At 32.6% G+C, this 14,743-nt stretch overlaps 1 protein-coding gene across 2 annotated transcripts in view; it reads right to left on the reverse strand.

Moving 5' to 3' along the window:
* The window catches only part of LOC105253377 (hemicentin-1), a 264,693-nt gene that overhangs the window by 124,785 nt on the left and 125,165 nt on the right, over positions 1–14,743 (reverse strand). Inside the window, exons 1-2 of one of the 2 annotated variants that reach the window (XM_025405964.1) lie at positions 8,547–8,616; positions 6,673–6,764 (exon numbers count right to left, since the gene is read on the reverse strand). In XM_025405964.1, coding sequence (XP_025261749.1) covers positions 6,673–6,748 — 76 coding nt within the window. In that variant the 5' untranslated portion in view covers positions 6,749–6,764; positions 8,547–8,616. Of the gene's footprint in view, positions 1–6,672; positions 6,765–8,546; positions 8,617–14,743 lie in introns of those variants that run through there. The other variant, XM_025405966.1, reaches the window with a different exon arrangement.

Genomic DNA, 14,743 nt, shown 5'->3' on the forward strand with positions numbered 1-14,743 from the left:
AATGTCAACGAGTTCCACAAATTTGCCACTTGAGACACTAAGGATATATTGGAACACGAGAGAGGAGAGTAAGAAACCGAGAGTCTAAGACGTCTTGAACCAGATAAATCGAGATCGCAGTTTTTAAGAAAGCAAGGAGGGACAATGATGCTTCTCGAGCGCACTTTTAGCATCAACGTAGCAATTTTTCTTATATTTTTACGGAAGATAATTGTACCTTCCGAATTACTCCGCGGTTGTTCACGTCAGATGAGATCGTAAGAGTCGACGATACCCCGTCGAGAAGAATGGCGGCTTTTCACAGGCAGACGTCGAGCAGACTACCGATACAAATATTTCTCAGGCACCAAAACTTTGTACTTGGGACAAAAGCGCGTTTGAATAATGAGATGGATAAGTGACGTAATTTGTCATTCGCGAGAATAATCAGCTAGCTTGGTGAACGAAAAGACTTATTGTTGAGGAAAGAAGGACTCTCGTGCAATTTGCGAGGAAGAATGATAGATGATTTATATGTGTAGCGGAAATTAATATTACTCACGGCATTATATGCATAAATTTTGTGATGATAATTTTATTATTACAAAATTCGTGCTTGAAACATTAGAATTAAAAATTCATGAACAAATATAAAAAGTAAAATGTATACAATAAAAATGGAAATATATCCTGCAACGGAAAAAAAATTTGCCTTCATAAATTTTATTTATGATTTAATTTCGATCTCGAATGAGATTTAGAAGCAATTATCGTTTTTCTGTGATAAACAAGTACACAAATACACAAAAAGGAAAAAAACTATTTATGAGTGTTTCTAGTTATCGAAAAGAAAAAGAATGTTGAGAATAATCGAAAGATTTTAACGAGAAACCTGTGAAAAAAACATGTGTTGTAGAGCCTGCTCAAAACTGTAAAGTTTAACAGGGCATATTGTATTAAATAATGTGTGTTATCTTATTTTTTATCACCTTTGGAGCTAATATAAAAAATGTTTCATCGATATTAGCATATAATATTAATATAATAATAAATTTCGTTTTATTCGATATAATCCAAAGGACTTTATAATCGCGCATAATTGGCAATTTATACAGTACCAGAAACAACTATGTAATATTAATTGGCTTTTGTAATTAAAATAAATTTGCCTTACGATAATTAAATATATGAGGGAGTAGAAGAGATTAAATTAAAATAATATATATTCCTCTTCTTCTGTTATGAATTTTAGGTTAATAGATTTCCTGCTTTAAATCCTGCGAGTGTCTTTTGAATATTATACCGCAAAACGAGATGTAATTTCCCCATATAATGAGGTGGAATTTCAAGATTCGCAAGTTCGCCTTTTATGCTGTTAAATATCGGCCGCGAGGAAGACCCGAATTAACTTCTCGCAACGCCTTTTATAGAATTTCCGATACCTAAATATGGATGCTGGCGTAACGATTCCAGAAAAGCCACCTAAATGCGCTCGGCGCGATTTCAATTTCAAAGAGGAGAAAGCCCTTTAAAGCATGCCGATTCCACGCGATTAAGCTATCAAGAGACAATTCTTGCCTGTATTACCTGAGAGGGTGGGAAATATTTTACAATGCTTACAGTGGAAAATTTCAATTTTCGGCGCACGCACTTAAATTCGCTTGAAAAATTTATGTATAATTAATAATAATAATTATATAATAATTATATAATTATATAATTTAAATATATAATATATTATATAATTATATAAATAAATATTATTATACAATAATTATATGATAATATTTATTTTGAAAGATTATCATAATTTTTCATGACGATAATAATAATAAGGTAATATCATATTCTTTGTAATATTTTAATAATTTTCTTAAGCAATAATACAAAATTTATGAGTTGATAGTAAAGTATCAATGATAGAATCCTTTTGTTACAAATGTTCGATTTTATTTTAGTAATTTTTTTTAAATTACAAATCCCCATAGCATAATAATAATAGTCGTAATTTAGTGGCAAATAAAACTTATTGTTGCAAAAAATACTCTTCTATTATAGCGATTAATATAAAAAAGCCAAGCTATTCTTAACGTGTCTCTTTTAAACGGCCATCACGTAGCTTTAAGAATACTTCCTCCTCGGATAGCGGGTCGCGATTTGCACGCACGTTAAATCCTTTTTATTGCGGCAGGTAGTTGCATGTCTACAAGCCTATGAGACTGCTTCTCCACACTGCTGATTATCGCACGCTCATTATTTACTCCTTCTCTCTCTCCTTCTCTTTCTATTCTCCGCTTTTTATTCACCTTTGCACGTTTTGAAGAAAGGCGACATAGAGTCGAGCAACGCGAGTAAAATTGCATCACAGAAGGGGCGTTTCCCATTAGAAACGCTCGTAATAGAGTGTCTGATGGTATTTTTCTAGCACAATTCGTCGAAATAAGATCGTAAATGACGTAATAATATGTTTCCTAGTCATATACCTCTCTGCGTTATATATCACATGATAAAAATCTTAAAAACTGGTTGCCTAATATTTTCTTATCAATAAAAAGGTAGACATTTTCACGTAAAATTGTCGAAATATAATATAAATAATATAATATAATATAATATAATATAAATAAATACTATTTATAAATATAATTTAAATAAATACTTTTTATAAATATTTTTTTAATGTTAAATCAACAAGATTTGATAAAAAGCGAATAAGAACGTGCCTAAAATTAAAATTCTCTTCTTTATTCGTTAATTGAAAGAAGATCGTGAATGATAAAATCCAATAAACGAAGCAAAAAAAAGGTATATCCCCTTCATAATTCCAAATATCGATCGAGGTCGCGTGCCACGTATTATGACGATTATGCGTGCCTACAAGTGAGGAATGGAAACAATTCCGTGGATTTTAATGAAGAATGTGCGGACAAATGTAATGTAAACGTACGCAACTACAGGTACGATTAGGCTGTACATGTGATTATTATTGTTGCGCATTCTCGTTTAACACAACGCTTTTTTTTTATCCAATATAAATCACTGTATTCGATTGTGCATTGCATGCAACAATACGGCTGATCGATCGGCGTTAAGCCCTTTAATCATCGTCCGTTTGCCACGACGTGAAACGCGTGATAAAATTTTAGGCAACACTGGTTTTCATTCATTGTTTCGCGATGTTAACGATGGAACTACTGCTCGATTTCGGCAACGTTTCGCTTCCGAAACTATTTCGCATCCAGGTGCAAATATTTTCGAAACTTGTTTGCAGGGATAAAAAAAGGAAAGTAACTTGGCGCTCGAATGTAATTAATAATTTCTTGCAAACAATCGACCTCTTTTTCTTCTTTCTTTTTTTTCCTGTAAAAAAACGCGTGTAAATAAATATGTAAGAGCAAAGCAGCGCGTAACTTTAAAACATATCGTGCATCTCCCCTTTTTTCCTATTTTCCTCTTCTTTTCTCCATTTTGCAAGAGTGCTATGCAAAAATAATGACAATGTATATTAGCAAAAATATTCGTACGCGGAGGATCTGAATAAGAGAAAAAGTAGCAGAAGTAGAAACGCGCAGCGTAAATTTATCGCACACTTCGTTGTTTTTACGACAGAGAGTACGGTGTGCACATGTCACTATCTGGCGTATATATTTAAAGGTATTTCGCATTCTTTACATTCAAATATTCGTTTTTTATCACTTTTACGGATTTTTCGTCTTTTTCGTTTTTCCTCTTTTTCGTCCCGCAACCGAAAGACTTCGTTTCTCGCACGTAGCTTGAATATTGCATTATTTTGTCGCGTGCGTTCTTCCTCCCCCACCCCCATCATTGGCAGTTGACCAAGCGAATCTGCATGCATTTTTCCGACATGACTCGAGCGCGGGTGCATTGATGAAAATATCTCGCTTGAGACATCGCACATCGTGTTTTAACGAGCGACAGACTAGAAAATGCATCGTGTTATTTTTATGCACATCTCGCGTCTTTCATGCATTTCCATATTTCCGCGAAGCTTTCTCTTGCACGTTCCTTTCTCTTCCTCATCGCTAATGACTCGCACGGTGGTTGTATATGAATACAAACGCGTGGATGTGTGCGAGCTTGGGATAAACGATCCGTGTTGTACTTGAAGATTGATCGACTGATGCTGAGAATTTTAATTAGAAGCACTTTCATCGTGTTTACCACCGTAAATCAAATGCCTGTTAAAAACTTGGATACGCATGCATGCTTGTATTGTTTTCTTTTTATATAGTACACATCACAGGATAAAATTTCTAGTATTTTATCCCATTTATCAGCACGTGATACGTATTCTCAGATAAATAATCGAACGTGTCATTGATAAAAATTGATTTGTAAATCACATAAAAATAAAAATGATGTACACAAAAATATTACAATAAATTTAAAAAATATTGAAAGATACATTGGAAACGAAATACAAACCTTAAAAATTTTTTTATATAATTTACTGTTATTGTTGTATTCAATTTTCATTTCAAAGAGAGAAAGACTTTATGCTTTAAATAAATATATTATATAATTTAATATTGATTTTAAAAAAATAACTAGATTGTATATCTATTTTTTTCAAAATTCTAAAAAATATAAATTAAGAAATTTAATAATATTCATTAAGAATAAATTAAGAATATTTAATATTTAATATTCGAGCAAGCGCGCTCTCTTTTTCTCTCTCTAATGCCTAACTTTTCGCTTCAATATTTTTCATTTTTCTTGATAGAAGAAAAACATTTTCTCTCTTATATTTCTACTTTTTCGCTTTGTTTAAAAACTTGATGTTTGATACGCATATGCGCAAACAAGCAAGCCAGCAACATGATTTGATGCGTTAAAAAGGATTTGTCGCAGAAAGAATACATATATCCGCCTACCACTGCGAGCTATTCTCCGCAAAAATATAAACGAAAAGGAATAACATTTCTAGCCCCGAGTTTCCTATTTTGCTCTCCGTCTGCTACTGTTTTCCGGGCATTACAAAGAATGCACGCTGGCACATCTTTACACAGGCGTGTCCTTATTTTCTACTGGCCTTCTCTAGGTGTCATCGCATTTATCACGCGCAAAGAATTATTTACTTAGCACCGTCTATCTAGTACGAGTCGGCGTACTTTCCGTAGTAGATAAGCTAAGCTTTTTTGTAAAAAAATATATGTATTTACATCTATGCGTATACTTCTTTAACGCTGAATTGTGATTAATAAAATTTTCAAAATTTCTAAATTAATAAATTTCTGTTAATATCAATTAATCTCATTTTTATTACGATCGATTAAAAAATTATTTATCAAACCATATATATTTTGTCATCTCTTTTCTCTTCCAATTTTCTTTTCTAGCGATATAAATTTAAGTTTATTTTAATTATAACTTATATATGCACGCATTTGCTATAATGTCGATGAGCACGAATTAAATTAGAATAATTATATGCGATTAATGTCCAAGAAACAGGTAGGAATTTCAATGTTTGACAGTAATATAGAGGACGCGATATAAAATCACGCACGTAATGTATGTTCCAGATAATTACTAAAAGGTAATTACGAGGAAAACGCTCGCGATATCGCTTTCTTTAGGTGAAATTAATACTTCATGGACGTAATGCGCCCTAATGCGACCTGCACCGCGAAATGTAAATTCGAGCGTTAACTTTTCGAGCGCCTCATTCAAGTTTCACCTGCGATTAACCCCGGGGCTTTTACGCTAAGAGCACCGCGCTCGCGCAAAGGGTTATTTTCTTTTTGAACTAACATTCTTCTAATTTTAATAATAATATAAATATATTTTATTAATATATTTTTTATTTTATTAATATGAATTTTCTCAATAATATACAAGTGCATGAATGTTTTAAAACATTAACGTTTATTGCAAATTAATACAATTACATCGTAATCTATAGAACAGAATTATTGAAGTCTCTCTATCTCATAAATGCACCCGAAAGCGTACTTTGCGGATTTCTATGCCAATTGAAAATAAAAGCTTTATATTTATACCTTATTTGTTGTATAAGCGGCATTTAATAATTACACAATATTTGAAAGACTCCCTTTGTGCATCGCAGCGGAGCGGTTATAATGCCTCGTAGTTCAATGCACAGAAAGGGGCATTCTCTCGCACTTTTTAACGATACAATACGCTTAGGAATTGATCAAACCCCGTGTTTTCGTATACATTATTATATTCACGCGTGTAACGAGATATTTTCTAAAGAAAAAGAATAATATATATCTTTTTTAATTTATTGTATCCGTTCATTATTCCTTGTTAGTATTTTATTTTTCATCTTTTTTGTATTATGAAGAAATTAACGACAATGAAATGTAACTTGCAATTTTATTCAACTTGGCGCAAAGAATTGTTTATTTATTTTTCTCCAATTTTATTCATTTTAATGACATGAAAAATATTCCGCGTGATTATTACATGTTTGTATACACATTTCGAAAAATATTGAATATATTAAATTGCATAAATGGTAATGGATTTTTGCCTGTTCTTTCGCAAACAATAAATATAATAAATAAATGTCACGAATTTATTTATGCGACGAATTTAGTTATCCTTATTTGCATAAGTTTTTTTGACATAAAGAAAACATGTTACAAAATAGGGAAAACATCTCCTCTTCCAACAAGAAAAGAGATGTTGTTATTCTTTACTCACCCTTATCGAGCGACCTGGCCAAGAGGATTGTCGGCAGGATCAGGAAGACCATGTACCACGAGAGCCGGTCCCGCATCTTCGCGAGGTTCCTCCTGGAAAAGAAACATTCGGTTTATGTCGCAACATTCGACTTACGACGCACTGTATATCCTCGCTTTTACTATGTCAATGCGTTTACGATGTATCTAGGATACAAGTTTATTCGCGCGCAGGGAGAACTTCGTTTATCATGCACCGAAAACTCGGCCGACAACGTAAGCAGGAGAGCGAGAGGAACAAGAAAACAAGATTCTCGTTCTTCTGCATATGAAAACGTACGCGCAATTTAATCTGCAGTTAAATTTCGCCTGCAAGCCAGCGGAACATTGACACATTCATTGAATGTAGCAAATTTTTTTCACAACATTTATATATTTTATCGCGCCAGCGGCTCTCTGATTACACTTTTTTAATTTTAGTCGCAGCGAGATGTACGGTAAAATACATAATATATATTAATCGAGCTCTTTTTACTTATTATATTCAATAAAATATTACAAAGTGTTAATTTTTAAATGTACGATTGAATAAAAAAAAAACATAAAAGAAACTAATATGAATATAATTATTTTTTATGAATTTCAATGTAACTAATGAATCCTTAATATAACATTAAATGAATAAAATATTAAAATATAACACTAATGTGATATATAATATTAATATAACATTATTATAACAAAATGAATGAATAAAATATTAAAATTTAGAGAAACAATATCAATGGATATTGAACAATAAATGATATAGAGAGATTTATTTTAAAATTTAATTAAATAATCCAAGAAATGTAGATTAAATTAAAGCTATATCGACAATCCAAGATACACAAACAAATTTTCAACTACGCGCACATATGCAGGGTATATAGATTTTATTAAATTCATTGAAAGTGTGCATTGTGCACGAAATGCACACGTGCATCACGTATTTGTACCAGGACGAGCGATGCAGCAGCGTTGTTTGACGCGATGCATCAGATGAGCGCGATACCGCACGTTTTTCGAAGCGCAAAACAATTTTGGTGGGACGTAGGACCAGCGAAAAGCTCAACGTTACAGTTACACGAGCTGCACGAACGATAAATTCACGTCATGGCGAAACGTGGCGAAAATGAGAGACATATCACTGTTGGAAAACCTATGGAACGGAGAATCGCTGACGCGTCGCCGCTAATTTTGCGTTGTTCGTAACGTCAAAGTTGTGTCGTCGGCACTTTGATTCTCGCGACGAACTTTCGACATTCGCGCTCGCAATAATTGCAAATTATTCAGAATCAATAAATATCGCGCGCGTTACTGCCTAAGATAAATATAAACATTGGAAGTTTACGAATAAAACTGTTCGTTTCGATTTTCAAACACGATTGCTATTTTTCGGCTGTGAATAAGAGTTAAAGAGCGTCGCGATGTGAAAGAATCAATTAATTCAAAGACCACAAAGCCTTCTTTTTCATGTATAATTTCGCATATATTTGATTTTTTAATAATATTTTTAAAATATTTGCTTTTTTAAGAATATTTAATTTAATAATATTTTAAAAATATTTTATTTCTTATCCGAAAAAAATATTTTTCTGCGAAAAGTTGGAAGTAATGGCTCTTAAAAAAAATTTTGTGATGAAAATTGACTAATTCTAGTCAAATTAAAATCCATCAATAGACAATAAATAGAAATAAAAATGTCTTAATTAAATATTAAATGTTTTGTAACATTTGACAATTTACAATTAAATTACAAGACACTAAAATTTTATTCCAACTTCATATAATATAGATTAAATATTTTAGAGAACTATTACACTTTTGCACAGAACTCTCCACTCTCAAACGTACCTTAACCAAAGTTCGAAAATGGGGAAGATGAAACTAATGGCAGTATTATTCGATGACGTTAACGAGTCGAGATTCCGAGTTCGAGTAAGTCTCTGTTTCTTCAAAAATTAATACATTACATTTCACGATGAGCAAGCAGGAACTGATAAATTATCAGTTCCTGCTTGTTTATCGTGAAATGTAACATGTTAATGTGTTAATGTATCAGTTCATATAACACTCTCATCTGCCCGAAAATAACTGTGATTCTAGTAATTGACCAGTGATAATAAGGAATGAATGAAAAATATTTCATAATTTTTATATAATAATTTCAAATTCATATTATGGAGCTCTTAAAAATAATATTTTTTTCCTTCCACGTGCAGTTTTAAATTTTATTGAAATGATCTGAGTTTACCCCATATTTTTTCATACAATTTTGCCACGTTATTTTCAAAAATATCAGACCGTATTTACGCGTCAGTTTTTATGAAAAACTTAAAATATATAATTCTCCCAGATTTCGATTTGAGAACAATCAGCATTGTTTCAATAGCAATTATTATGTGCATTAAATCCTCCGGATTAAATAAACAAATATTATTGATAGCGTTAATTGAAAACTTTTTTTTATTTGCCTAGTCGGTCCATGACAGGAAAGCAGTATATAATGATAGAAAACTGCTGACTGTATGTGTGAATCATTGCGGATATACATACATTTATTTGATGCTACATTTCACTCGATTACGTTATTTATACGGCTCACAATGACATTATAATAATTTTATTATACTGTGAAAAAAAATATTTATTATATTGCAGTTTAATTCATTTACATAATAAACATGTAAATTATTTTAGCATATATTTCAGAGAGTAAAAAATAGTACAAATGGTAATAATATTGAGATAGATAATAATTGCAATAATGTGTATAAATTTTTATAAATTTATATATTATCACTCTAACATAAATATTAATAAACTTGGAAATTACAATCACTAAAGATGCATTAATTATAATATTATAAAAATAAATCTTTACTAATTAAAATATTTAAATAAAAATGTGCCATTGTACATTTCATACTAAATACTTAATTCAAATATTAATCACTATATAATATCATTAAAATATATTTAATTGAGTTAATTGTAGAATGTTTTATATCGTAATAAAATTTAATTTAATAACAGCATTAAAAATAAAAGTAACAAATAATTTTATTGTATCCTCTAATTTTCGTGGTTCTTTTAGCTTTTTGAATTTGCCAGCTTTTGCTATTTGCTCTTGCTAAAAAAAAAAACCTGACGCATATTGGAACGCTGGTTTACTTGATACGGTTCTCATTTAGAGCTGTAATTGTAATGAATCAGCTATTTATCCGAGTAATCGCATTGCGTGCGATGCAAATGCCGGACGAGTTTCATTTGGCGCGTGGAAATTTGCTCTCTTTCCGCTTTTCACGAATAAAAGTTTAAAAACATCCCGCCATCCAATTTACCGATCGACGCGATAAACGAATAAATTTTTATCCCGCGCGATTAAATTCTTCAGCAAACACGAAGATTAAACCATTGCTATTCTGGTAATTGATACAGGCCGAGAAACCTTCGAATTCCGGTCTGGTTACCGTCATCAGTTCATCTGCCGACATCTTCGCCGAGATTCCTTCCTTTATGTCAGATTCCGAATCATTAACATGCTTACTTCCGGAATTGTCTTGGCGTCCGTGCAAAATTCGGGAAATTCCTGTCGCGCGACAAATGATTTTATTCGTCCTAGAGCTCGCTTTCAATTTAAAGTCGAGCTTTGGAAAAAGTTTCCCAGGAGCTAGCCAATAGCGTCGATAGGTACTCACAGGACCTAAGAGAAGTTCGCGGGCAAGGGTGCCTGATCGAATAAGCCAGAAATTATTGTGCTCGTTTCCTAAACGTTCCCTCGAGTGAAATCTTGTTTAATGGAATAATAGATCACGGTTTGCAGTATTAATGCTACGTCAATATTAGCAAACGGACGTAACTAACGCCCGTTTGTTGACGCGTGGATATAAGCTTCAACGATAATTCGCGATTTGCGTCTGATTCTTGTTGCGACCGACTGTGTCGTCGCGTTTAATCCCGTTGGCGCTCGTTCAATTGTCATGATCCGATTGGCGGTCGTGCATCGCCGAGGGATATCCTTGGCATTCTGTCTTAATCCAAGAACACATACGAGATATCACTACATAGTAAAAAATTGTGCGTCCATGTGTTAAAATTTTCTTGCGTTACCACGTTTTGATTAGTATTTCAATGTAAAATTAACATGTTATTATTTTTATAACGTTTTTATGTGTTACATTTATGTCAACTTTATAACTTAACACTTTGTATATGTCTCTTAGAAATGGAATATTATTTTGAGTATTTTTAACATAATCATTTTAAACAATCGACATGTCTCAAAGTCAGTTTAACATTCTAAGAAAAGTTAAAGTGACTCTTCAAATAATCTTGAACTTTGACTCACAAAAATAATCACTAAAATCAAATGTTTCCATTACAAATAATTCAAATAATTAAAATAATTACTATTATATATTAATATCCTCAACATTTCTTACGAGTTATTGAAACTATTTTTTCATGTAATTTTTAATTAATTTGTATGTTATTTTTACATTACACTTAAAGTCACGATAACAAAAATAAATGTAAAGTATTGTGACAATTATTTAACATTTTTAATTTGTCAATAAATAACACACGACGAATGAGTTATTTTAACTTAAGATTTATAGTGAACTTTCTAGGACATGTGAAAAATGTTATAATTAACATTTTATTTTTTATTGTCTATAAATAAATTTCCGAGCGATTTTATTTATACGACAAACTGAAATTTACAAATAGATTCAGATTGTGAACTTACTACGCTGGACAGCTCAAATTGGGATCTTCAAGTCGGATAATTTTCATTTTACGATTTGCAATTATTTTCGAGTATGTGAACAAGTGTTGAAATATTTCCAACAATAGTTATCAGAGAGGCGTCATGGTACGAATTGTGAATAGTCGCGAAATACCTACTGTAACTTTTAATTAATTAAGATACAAGTCGAAAGTGAACTTCGAGCAAGCGTGAAGCGCGAGAGAGGTATTTGTAACAGTGCGGAATTTATTGTCCGAGTTAGAGAATTCTGGCCGTGCTACTTATTTATCGAGCTCGTGCTTTATGTACTTAGTTTGAACCTCGTTCCGTTTCGAAAGTTCCTCTCGGATCGAAACTTCGTCTCCTAAGGATGCGGCCGGATCGCTGGTGCGTTTTCGTTCGCGAGGATAAGTAATTTTTTTTTTCGAATTATTGTCCAATTAAATATCTGACAAGAGGGCGATCCGCTAGAGCGGAAAGTGTTCTCGTATCGCTGCGCACTGTAAAGCACTCGATGCACTAATGGTATTCCGTTTTTATTCGGCAAATGTTTGCTCCTAAACCTCTCTTGATTGGCCGTTGCGCTAATGGAAGCAGCAAATTCTCGCTACGAGAGAGATTTCTTTGATCCTTTCCTCCCTTAAACCGAGAGTTGGACAAGCGACGTAGAGCGTCTTGCCCAGACGAGATTTCTTAAAATCACGTCCGAAGATTTAGTCGCTAGACTTTAGCGTCAATGGCCGACTTAATGTTGTTTCACAGACGTTGCTCTTTAATTTTATTTCGACGGACAAAAGGGAACTTGGCACGCGCCGTTTGTTCCGTTTTCAACAGTTCCATAGATCAGACAGATTCGGCCATCCGCTTTTACCCTTGCAACAAACTTCTCCGCTTGGGAGTTTGCATCAATTATACGCTTTTGTTCCGCCAAAGTAGTTTAAAACCTTTCACTTGCTACAGTTTCAGCATTTGAATAGTTATTCTTTTTCTTTCTCTCTTTCTTTTCTCGGAATCATATTATATTTAAGTAATATTTATGTGTAAAACAAAATAGAGCTTATTTATATTCAAGAAAAATAGCCTTTATAATTTTGGGATCAAATGTTTGGCTTGTAATTTTTAGCAAACAAAATAATATTTCATAATTTTTTTAAATTTTTAATCATATTTTATAATTTTATAATTTTAAAGAGAATTTAATGAATGCAAATAAAATATGTGATTACATTTAATACGAGTAAATAAAGATATAAAAAGCCATGAGCAAAAATTGTATCGATGAAAGATATGCGATTATCAGGATTATTAGAAAAGGTAAAAAAAATTAACAAAATTTGACAAATCGTTTATGTTTATGGTGGACATGAAAATACGAATCTAAATCTCAAGAAGCTGAAAATTCTTCATTTTTGCATGAAAACTTTCGTGTTCAATAACTCGTGTCCCGTATTTGAAGACTTTTTAATCAAGAAACTTTTCAAAGGGCTTTTAATCAGTTTGCGAGGGTTGCTTTAGCGAGTAAACTCTTCCGGCAAAAACAAGAGAACGAGCCACAACTGCCTTGCTTTCCTTTTAATCCAGCGAACACCGATCGTTATCGTTAATAGTTATGCTCCTATTTACTTTTGATTCGATATTCTCAAGTGTTTTTAAATTGCTCTTAATGTTTGGGAATTTGCCGTAAAATCCGATACATTTTAAGAACTTTATGTACATAATATATGCAAAAGCAATAGCACGTACATAATTTTTTTCCATTTTTCATAACATAATAATTTTTTATAAAATGGGCAAGTACACTTTTTAATGCTTTTACATATTTTACATTTTTAATTGGATAAAAATGATGGCAGGAATTATGGGTCAGACAGTCAATTTAGCGAAGGAATTTTCAAGAATCATGGTTTTGTGTGAGCAAGGAATCACTATCGCATCGAATTACAAAGCAAGCTCGGACGATAAAGATTCTCTTTGCGAAAGAACTGCAAGATTACCGAAACGGAAAGCAGGATCCGTTTGTTGGCGTTTCATCCCGAACGGGTAACGAAGGCGCGTTTCTCGTTAAGAGAAAAACGAGCTTCGAGGCTGCGTCATTATTTCGTTGCTACCTTCCCTCGACTCTCGGTGGAAATGAAAAGAGCTTCGAGATAACCTGGGCAAGTCCCATGGTAAACATTCGCTTGTCCTACGTCGAGACAAACGTCTAGCGGTAATAACGCGATCGTTAATCCGCGAGAAAATCCTGCCAGGATCTTTCGATGGAGCACAAGCCACTCGTCGTAATTGGGGGACTCGCACGATGTGGAAGATGGCGAATCTATCGCGATTCGCGTTGGCTTCGAACAAAGTTCAACAAAAGGCAACAGAGAAGCTGAACAAGTAGTTTGTTACTTGATTCGCCTTTCTACTGGCTTCGTGTATTCGCGGCGAAACGACGAGTTTACGCGAAGCCAATGGGGAAGCAAGTCAAATAGCAAGTTATGTGTTTTCAACAAAATGTAATAAGAAAAGTATGCAAGTGACTTACAACTTGACTCGCTCCCGTCCTACTAACTTGGCATATTTGTGCTGTAACGACGACGACGCAATGAAATATATAATGAATAAGATAAATTAGAAACGAGAAAATGAGACGCGAGTCATCAATGGACGAAAAGATAACGAAAAGCGATTAATCGCGAGGTAGATATGATGTGAAGAACGAAGCAGACGAATGATTTTGATGTGCATCTATTTTATTCATACAACATTTTGATGTGCTGCGACAGATAGATTTACATAGTTTCAAGACAGACTGATACGTTTCCATTTCGTGAAACTTTCGCGCCGACAGCAAACATTCGTCATGTTCAGCAAAATAAAGGTTAAAAATCTTCTTCTAGAAACAGGAACTGTTTCACTTTATGCTTTTTATAAGTGACATGTGTAAATATCTGCAGCAAAACTCGAAAACCTCAAAGTCGTTCATAACAAGAAGTTTTTTTCATTTTCATTTTTTCATCAGAAAGAAGAATTGTGTTAAATTTTGTATACCTATCATTGCTAAGTTAAAATAGGAGAAGTAAGAATTTAATAGAATCTATGAACATTTTGTGATTTTAAAATTAAGTTTTAAAATGACAAAATGTCATTTTAAAACAAGAAATATAAACATTTATGAGACAGTTATATATTAATTATTATTATATTATTATATATTGCATTTTTATATTATTTTTTGAGAATTGCAATTTAAAAGAGAATAATCTTCTTTCATTATATCTGACTTTACATTTTATTAGATCTCGGTTTTAAAAGA

This window comes from Camponotus floridanus, unplaced genomic scaffold (genome assembly GCF_003227725.1).
Source record: "Camponotus floridanus strain SB8 unplaced genomic scaffold, Cflo_v7.5 scaffold1, whole genome shotgun sequence".
Taxonomy (NCBI): Eukaryota; Metazoa; Arthropoda; class Insecta; order Hymenoptera; family Formicidae; genus Camponotus; species Camponotus floridanus.